The sequence below is a fragment of the Microcaecilia unicolor genome, chromosome 14, assembly GCF_901765095.1.
Source record: "Microcaecilia unicolor chromosome 14, aMicUni1.1, whole genome shotgun sequence".
Taxonomy (NCBI): Eukaryota; Metazoa; Chordata; class Amphibia; order Gymnophiona; family Siphonopidae; genus Microcaecilia; species Microcaecilia unicolor.
This window is the reverse complement of record NC_044044.1, coordinates 1,204,014-1,213,708: the sequence shown is the minus strand read 5'-3', so window position 1 is coordinate 1,213,708 and position 9,695 is coordinate 1,204,014. Positions and strand designations below refer to the sequence as shown.

General features: G+C 46.5%; 1 protein-coding gene across 2 annotated transcripts in view; it reads right to left on the bottom strand.

Annotated features, from left to right (window-relative positions):
• Positions 1-6,003: 6,003 nt before the first annotated feature.
• The window catches only part of LOC115457897 (zinc finger protein 436-like), a 118,099-nt gene continuing 114,407 nt past the window's right edge, over positions 6,004-9,695 (bottom strand). Inside the window, exon 7 of one of the 2 annotated variants that reach the window (XM_030187576.1) lies at positions 6,004-7,458. In XM_030187576.1, coding sequence (XP_030043436.1) covers positions 6,305-7,458 — 1,154 coding nt within the window. In that variant the 3' untranslated portion in view covers positions 6,004-6,304. The remainder of the gene's footprint in view (positions 7,459-9,695) is intronic. The other variant, XM_030187577.1, reaches the window with a different exon arrangement.

The window sequence follows — 9,695 nt, the reverse complement described above, 5'->3', positions numbered from 1 at the left end:
CCTCAATGGAGGCTGATCTCAAGTGGGCTACCGAATTATGAGCCGTGACTTTACCTTCTAGGGCCAACCCAGCCTGGGCATAAGTGAAGGAAATGCAATTTGTCAGCCAAATTGAGATGGTGCATTTCCCGATTGTGACCCCCATCCTGTTGGGATCAAAAGAAACAAAAAAGCTGAGCGGACTGTCTGTGGGGCCTTGTCCACTCCATGTAGTAGGCCAGTGCTTTCTTGCAGTCCAAGGTGTGCAAGCTGCTTTCGCCAGGATGGCAAAAGAATGTTGGTAAGACTGGTTCAGATGGAACTCCACTTTCGGCAGGAACTTAGGCTGCGTGTGGAATATTCTGTTGTGATGAAACTTAGTATAAGGTGCATCCACTACTAAGACGTGAAGTAACAGCCACCAAGAAAACGATCTTCAGGTCAAGTACTTCAGATGGCAGAAATTCAGTGGCTCAAAAGGAGCTCTCATCAGCTGGGTGACAACAATGCTGAGATCCCATGACACCAGCAGAGGTTTGACAGGGGTTTCGACAAAAGCAAACCTCTCATGAAGCAAACAACTAAAGGCTATTCATGTATCATCTACAAATTGATGATAAGCACTAATTGAACTAAGGTAAACCCTTAACTTAGTTGGTCTTGAGACCTGACTCTGATAAGTGTAGAAGGTACTCAAGCAGGATCTGTGTAGGACAAGAGGATCTAGGGCCCTGCTCTCACACCAGACGGCAAACCTCCTCCATTTTAAAGAATAACATCTCTTAGTGGAATCTCTCCTGGAAGCCAGCAAGACTCCAAAAGACCCAAGGAAGCAAATTCTAAGCTCTCAACATCTAAGTTGTGAGAGCCAGAGACTGGAGGTTGGGATATAGAAGCGACCCCTCATTCTGAGTAATGAGGGCCAGAAACACACTAATTGCAAAGGTTCTTCAGAGGATAATTCCAGAAGAAGAGGGAACCAATCTGTCTCGGCCAGTAAGGCACGATCAGAATCTGGTTCTGCAGTCTTGCTTGAGTTTCAACAAAGTTTTCCCTACTAGAGGAAACGGAAGATAAGCATACAGGCAACCTGTCCCCCAAATGAGGAGGAAAGCATCTGATGCTAGTCTGTCGTGGGCCTGAAGCCTGGAAGAGAACTGAGGGATCTTGTGGGTGATCTGAATGGCAAAAAGATACACCAAAGGGGGTGCCCCACACTCGGAAGAACTTTCGGGCCATGCCCATGTGGAGAGACCACTCATGTGGTTGCATTATCCTGTTCAGTCTGTCGGCCAGGGTGTTTGCACCTGCCAGATGTGTCTCGAAGGAACATGCCGTGCAGGAGAGCCTAATGCCACATCCGGACAGCTTCCTGACACAGGTGGGCTCCGATGCCCCCCTGCAACCTGATTGTCTGTTTGAATTAGAATAATTTGATGGGACAGCCGATTTCTGATAGCCTTTAAAGCTTTCCAGACCGCTCAAAGCTCCACAAGTTTGATCTGAATATTCTTTTCCTGGAGGGGCCAAGCTCCTTGAGTGTGAAGCCCATCGACATGAGCTCCCCATCCCTAGGAGAGATGCATCTGTCATCAGCAATTTTTGTGGCTGAGGAATTTGGACTTGGGATAGTTTAAAACGATCCCTAGTAGATCAACCACCCGAATAGTCATCCGCATGGACTCTTGAGTACTGTCCTCTTCAGCAGCCAATTGTCAAGATATGGGAACACATGGACTCCCAGTTTGTGTAATCATGCTACGACTACACTGGGAGCCAACACGAGGTCAAAAGGCAACACACAGAACTGAAAGTGATGTGTTCCCAAACAAAATTGAAGATACTTCTGGTGGACAGGAATAATTTTCCTGATTCATTGGGAGAAGGGTGCCCAGGGACACCATCCTAAATTTTTCTCAGACTAGAAATTTATCCAGGGCCCTCAAATCTAGGATGGGACGCATCTCCCCCTGTCTTCTTTTGCACAAGGAAGTACCTGGAATAGAATCCCTGTCCTTCTTCCCCTGGTAGAATGGGTTTGAACACATGGGTCTTCAGAAGAGCGGAGAGTTCCTCTGGAAGTACCTGCCTGTGCTGAGAGCTGAATGAATGAGCTCTTGGTGGATAATTTGGAGGTTTCGAATGCCAATCGAGGGTGTATCCCAGACAGACTATTTGAAGAACCCACCGGTTGGAGGTTATGAGGCCACTTTTGGTGAAAAAATGTTAACCTCCCCCCAACTGGCAAGTCATCCAGAATGGACAATTGTACTGCGGCTATGCTCTGCTGCAGCCAGTCAAAAACTCGTACCTTGCTTTGACTGGGGAGCAGTAGGGGCCTTAGGCGCACACTGTTGATGAGTGTGAGCATGTTGGAGCTGAGCCTGAGCAGGCTGGTGAGTGTACCAACACCTAGAATAAGGACCAGGGGCGTATCTGCGTGGGGCCACAGGGGCCTGGGCCCCCGCAGATTTCACCCTGGACCCCACTACCATCAACCCTCTCCACCTCCCCCGCCCGCCCGCCCGCCACCAACCCGTCGCCAATCTTTGCTGGCGGGGGACCCCAAGCCCCCGCCAGTCGAAGTCCTCTCTTCTGTGCAGGATGCAAGTTGCAACGCTTCCTGTTCTTCTGAGTCTGACGTCCTGCACGTACAATGTGCAGGACGTCAGACTCAGAATTTGGAACTCAGTCTGACGTCCTGCGTGTTGTACGTGCAGGACGTCAGACTCAGAAGAACAGGAAGCATTGCAACTTGCAGCCTGCATGGAAGAGAGGACCTCGGCTGGCGGGGGGTTGGGGTCCCCCGCCAGCAAAGGTAAGTGACAGCAGCGGGGGAGGGTTGGCGGCGGCGGGAGGGGGTGGAGAGTGTCATTGGTGGCGAGGGGGGGGTCTGGCAGTGGCGGGGTCCGGAAATGGCGGGGGGGATCGGTGGCGCCGGGGGGGGGGGGCTAAAATGTGCCCCCTCCCTATGGCTCTGGCCCCCCATACCGCCAGAGTCCAGATACGCCCCTGGTAAGGACCACTCCTTGACTTGCCAAAAAAACCTCCTAGATGCAGAAGGTGTCTGGCGGTAGATAGTATCAGTGTTTCTTGATCTGCCAACCTCTGCTGAACAGAATGTTCCAAGTCAGAAACATGCAGCCATGAGAGTCCGCGCATTGCTATATTTTGAGCACATGAAAAGTGTTGTAAGTGCCCCTGGCCAAGAACTTTTTGACACACCTTCTGCTGCTTGACAACTGGCGTAAAGGCTCGGCCTACTCTGGAGGGAGAGTATCAACCAGGTCAGACAGCTGTCTCACCGAGTTCCGAAGTAAAAGCTCATGAAGAGCTAGTATGACTGAATGTGGGAGATGAGCAAAAGAATCCAGGTTTGTAGCTTCTCTGCCTGGGGCAGCTGAGGCATAGTCCCTAGTATTCCTGGCTCTTTTGAGAGTGGATTCCACAACCTTGGAGTTGTGAGACAAGGATCCAGTTCTGGGTGTCGATCTTCTTGGGAACAACAGGGACCGAGAGAGGTGGAAGCCTGCTGTGGTGCCTTGAGTACCTCTTGGAAAGGAGTCGTCACAGCCCCCTTAGTAGGGAATCTTGAGCGTCTTGGCTCTGTTCTCATCCTCTGCTTATACAGGGAATGGAATAGCTTCCTCACCCCTGATAAGGTCCGGATGCGCTCATCGAGGGCCGACACCAGGAAAAGCTGGGGTGTCGGCTGAGGCACAGGTTGCAAAACCGCTGGGGCCAATACGGGATCTCGCCTGTCTAGAGACAATCGCATTGGCACCTCCTAGATGGAGGGAGAGTGGTCCTTCCGGTACCAACGATTCTCTGGTGCCTTGTTCTTCAGTGCCCCGGAGCTCCTGGCACCGTGTGTTGAGGGTGCCGAAAGACGGTGCTTCTTGGCCTTCGCCTGAAGTACATTACTCATGCTACTCGGTGCCGACGAGAATGACGTTGAATCCTCACGTCACCTCGGGGTTGGTTCCGACGATGGATAGTCCTGGTGGGCCTGCACAGCAAGAGGCCTTGAGACAGGTGGGGACCCACTCAATGCCTCACTGCTCCCAGTGTCTTAAGGTCTCGAAGCAGCCATGCTTACCGATACTCCCGATGCCGGTGCGACACTCAACATTGATGCCGATGCCTCTGACCTTGATGCTGATGTCGACATTGAGGAACCAGACCTGGCTCCAAAAATCTTCTTGAGGTGAGCCTCCCGGGAAACCTGAGTCCTCTCGCTTCATACGAAGTTAGAGAACACATCCAAAACACTGCAGACACCAAGAATAAGTGTCTTTTCCCAAGATGGTCCGGTTGCACCAGGTACAATGCTTGAAGCCACTGGGAGTCTTCAGGGCATGGACGGGAAAACCTCGCCGGCCAAATCAAATGGCTCGATGGTGCCTGAAAAAGGGGCAAAGGCACAAAACAGGGAGTTCCCAACCGGAGTCAGGGCCTAAAGGCAGTCCACATAAAAAAATAAAGAAAATTTACATGTGGCAAAAAAAAAAAAAAAAAACTAATAAAAACAAAGGGACTTCTTTTTCTTTAAAGAAACAAGGTTAAAGAGGTAAGAAAAAGAGGTGGAAGGCACTGAAAAGCTCAAAAACCGAATGTGTGAAAAAAGTGCAGCCTCTCTTCACGTTTTTGGGTTTTTTAAAAAACTTGGGCATAAATTCTGGACCAGACGCGGATCAGTGTTTACCCACACATGAGAATATGAAAGTTGCTTGTCCTCGAAGAGTGACAGTTACCTTACAAAGGGTCCCCTGTTATGTCTCCAGACCCACATGGCTGACTCATGGGGTGGCAGCCTTCTGTGGTGCCTAAACAGCTGCTTCCTGTGTATTAGATACAGTACTGCTCTCCTTCTCTATTAATAGACCAAATCAAATCCCACGTGAGCTTCATATTCGGAGAAGATAACAAGAAAGGCTTAAAGGACCACAGGCCAGTAGCATCCAACCAACTATTTTAATACATCACCAAATTTTCCATACTACATGAACCCCAATCTGGCTTCAGGCCTCATACAGCATGGAAATGGTACTGATTACACTACTAGCCAACTTCAAAAAGGAAATCAACACACATCCTCTTCAACATGTCGAGCTGAGTGGTTAAAGTGATGGACATGAAATCTGGGATCTCCCTGTGTAGGTTTAAATCCTGCTGATTATGAGGCAAGAAATTTCTCTTAAGGACTGCTTTATGGAGGAGCCAAGAGCAGGAAAAATTCTAGACCTAGTCCTTAGTGGAGCGCATGATCTGGAGCAGGAGATAATGATTCTGTGGCCACTTGATAACAGTTAGTATTTAACTTTCAAAAAGGAAACTATGATACCTAAGAACATACACAATTGCATTTACACCATTGGAGATTTGTGTAAAATAGGCATATGGCTTAATATGACAAAATATCTTGGGAAAGGGGGAAGTAATTCAAGAACATTTTTGCCAGAGAAGAGAAAGAGTTTGCCTTTCTGTAACTGAGGTCAATGTTTGTGCGTAAGAATCTACAAGCCTTTTCTATATTTAATTATCATCTCAAGTGACTAGAAAAGGATATATAAAGAACAAATAAACATAAATATTATCTTTCATCCTTGATTGTTCCATTTACACAGCTTCCAGGTCTCAATATCAACATTTGTCCCCCTAAGCTCCGCTATACTTCAAATGTTGATATTGAGACCTGGAAGCTGGGGGATACTTGGAAGGGGGGAATAAAAAGAAAATGTCAGAATCCAAGTGCTAGTGTGGGACGAACATGTGAATAGTAATGGGCGGGTTGAAAATGCCTGTCCATGGATTACTAATTGTTATAGTAAAATGTCATGCATTGCAGTGTATACATGTTTGAAGTTTGTAAGCATGTATGGTTCTGACGTTAATAAAGATGAAATTAAATATATATATCAACATTTGTCTGCTTTTTTAAATTCCTCTGTTCCCTTGTCTATATTCATTCTTGTTTCTCTTCTGAGTTGCCAGTTGTCAGAAACTAGCGAACACACTCTCAGATCTCTCAAATTGGTATTACTTCTTTATTACCTAAGTACAGCAATTTCTGTGTCATACTGACAAACATTATGATTCTTTGTCTCTCTATATGTGAGATTTGCCTCTTTTGCAGCCTGCATGGTGTTACAGCTGTGGGCAGCTTATATAAAAAGACCTATCTGGAAATCTTTACCAGCTCCAGCAACACTTAATAAACTTGGCTTACTATTTTTTCATCTTTGGTTGCATCTTTTGCCTCTTCCTTGTAGGGGCTTTTGTGTGTATTGTGCATTTGGTTTTAAACCTGATGCTCAACTCACATTCAATATTTGAACAGTTTCTCTCGCCTGTGGGTTCTCTTGTGACGACTGAGATTTGAGCAATCACTGAAGCTTTTCTCACAGTCTGTACACTTATATGGTCTCTCCCCAGTGTGGATTCTATGATGCTTAATATAACTTGAGTTATCCGTGAAACTTTTCTCACAGTCTTTGCATTTGAATGGTCTTTCTCCTGTGTGTGTTCGCTGGTGAATTTTGAGATCTGAATTTTGGCTGAAGCTTTTCTCACAGTCACTACACTTATATGGTCTCTCTTTCATGTGGATTCTCTGGTGTCTAATAAGGTTTCTCTTTTCCCTGAAAGTTTTCTGACATTCAGGACACTTGAAAGGTCTCTCACCTGGGCAGGATCTCTGATGTGTAACTGCAGTGAAGTAATCACTGAAGCTTTTTGCACATTCTGTACATGTGAACAGTCTTTTACCTGGGCAAGATCTTTGATGATCAAGGGCACCTAAACAGTCACTGAAGCTTTTCTGACAGTCAGGACACTTGAATGGTCTTTTTCCTAGGCATGACTTCTGGTGTGTAACAACACTTAAACAGTCACTGAAACCTTTCTCACATTCCATACACCTGTATGTTTTTTTACCCAGGCAGCCTTTCTGATGTGCTATAGCTATAAAATAATCATTGAAGGATTTTGCACATTCAGTGCAAGTGAATGGTTTTGTGCTTGGGCATGGCTTCTGTGGAGGAGCAGTACTGGAACAATTAGTAAAGCTGTGTTCAACTCTGGTGGATGTGAACTCTGGTAGCATTTCACCTTTGTGAGTTATCGGTTCAGGCTGTTCTGGTGCCCCAAACACTATTCCACTGTCAAGCCTCCATTCCATGGGGTCTTTAAGCTCCCCCATGAACTCTTCGTGGGTACTGGTCTCCCACTCCATATTCATGTAGCTGCTTCTGTGCCCTGCTTCTGCCGTAGGATGGTGTGTTTGTGGGACAGAGCATTGCACCCCACTGCTACATGAAGCTGCTGGGTTCAGGATAGCTGAAAGCTTCTCATTCTGGCTCTCTTCCTTGTTGCAGCACTGGAGAACTTTGTCCCCTTCTTTAGCCAGCAGCAATGCTTGCAGCGTTAGTGCCTGAGCACGGAAACCTTCCTTTCTTCTGTTCATAAGTTGCACACCTGCTGGGTTAAAATCATGGGCCACATATAAGAAAGCATTCTGAAAATACAGCAGTTTTTCTCTATTGCAACCTTTTATTTTACAACTATTTAGTCATGCTGGGGATGATCCTATAACAAAGCACATGAAGGCACCTAGTATACAAAATGTGACACACCTGTTACTAAGGTGGTGTAAATTTGTGTGTATATGCATCTTTTATAAACTGCACACATACTTAGCCTTATCAATAAGAGATAGAGAGGAATGGGGAGACGATTTTCCTTTACGGTGGGCACAACAATCTTTTAAATACCTTGGGATCAGGCTTACAATGAGCACATCAGAACTGCATTCACTAAATGTTAAGATCCTTCTAGACTACACCAGACAAAAGCTAGAATCATGGAGGGGGCTACCATTGTCCTTATTGGGGCGGATCCATCTCATACAGATGGTGATCTTTCCATGCTGGCTGTATGTTCTACAGACCCTGCCCATCCGCTTGCTGAAGAAAGATTTGAAATGTCTAACTCGATTGTGCTGCCGGTTTTGCTGGGCCGGGAAGCAGGCAAAATTAAGTCAGAACTTGCTGGTAGGAGGATGGAGGCAGGGAGGAATAGGTTTCCCGGATATATTTCTATATAACCAAGCGTGCTTACTCAGGCATGTGAGGGATTGGCTTCACGCAACACACTATTACACACCCACAACGTTTGAACGGGGTTTTTTCGCCCCACACGATGCGATTGCCCTTTTTCATTTGCCAAGTAATAAGGTACCTTCTAACTTTAAACAGAGCATACTGCTTCAACCCTTACGAGCGACGTGGCAATGGTGGGTCGGTCAATTGGAGGGTCACCCAAATGTCTCAGATCAACTCCCGATAGTAGGTAACGTAACATTTGAACCTGGAAACGATAATCCAATATTTAGAGGCTGGGGGAGGCAGGGGGTCACGAAGCTGGAACATCTGCTGCAAGAAAACGGAACAATACTATCATATGAAGCCCTACAAGGCAAGATAGGGTTGGACTGGGGTAACAGGTTTGCAAACATACAAATTAAACACTACCTGCAAATGTTGGACCAGGCCGCCTTGGGAGATCGTCTGGGTATAAGGCTATGGGGTTTTTTCAATGACCTAGCACTAGAGAGACACGCGATCTCTGATCTATATGGAGCTCTAGTCCGATGTAGGCCGACCAGGCAATATGAGGCTATCAAGCTCAGATGGGAACAAGACCTTGGTACTTCACTAGCATCTTGGGACATAGCGGCGACGCTGAGGGGTATCAGGCAGTTAGTCACAGATGAGAGACTGAGAGAATGTGGATAAGATAACCTTACGGGGGTATATGACCAAAGCACAGCTGGCTCAAATACTGGATAAGGAAAGCGCTAATTGTTCTAAATGTGACGGGGGCCCAGGCTCTTTTTACCACGCAACATGGCAATGTCCTAAGGTGCGCGCATTTTGGCAGCGAGTTCGAGGATTTTTGATAAGATTGGTTAATAAAATTCAAGGAAATGAAAAGCAATTCCTGCTAGACTACCCTAGGGCCTTTGCCCCCCTAAAGACACCCGCAGCCCTTTTGTGTAGAAAGCTGAGTTTGGTAGCTCGCAAATGCATTATGCAATATTGGACATCCAAGGAGGAGCCTGCTTACTGGCACTGGAGAAACCAGGTTCACCTCCTGGCTTCATGGGAAGCTCGAGATGCAAAAAAGTCTGCTAAACGCAGAAAACAATTCCTTCAAGTATGGGCCCCATATCTACAAATGCTGAGCCCAAGGGGACGAAGCCTGATCATTAACACCTGCTAAGTCCTGAAGTGATTTCTCAGTGGCTCCCGAGGATACTCCTAACTAGGCTTGGTTTGCTAAGAGAGGGAGGGAGGGGAGGGAAGTAGGGGGGAAGAAGGAGGGAGAGAATGAGAAGGGAGGAGGGGATGGAGGTACGGGGAATAAAGTTAATGGTTGCATTGAAATGTAGGCCGAGACATTTTGATGTTTAAAATATTTTTGTACCATTACTTGATCAAACGGAAATTAGAAGTTGTCATTATCTGCCAGCAAGCATGGTTAGGCAAAACACTACAATATTCTTGCTAGCTGAATGGGAAAAAATTTGATAAGATTTTACAACACGGGCAGACCATACATATGGTTTTACCAGAGAGGATGTCTCTCAAAGTCGGGCTATAAGGAACAAGGCCCTTTGAGATATTATTCGGTAATGCAATATGTTATATGTATTA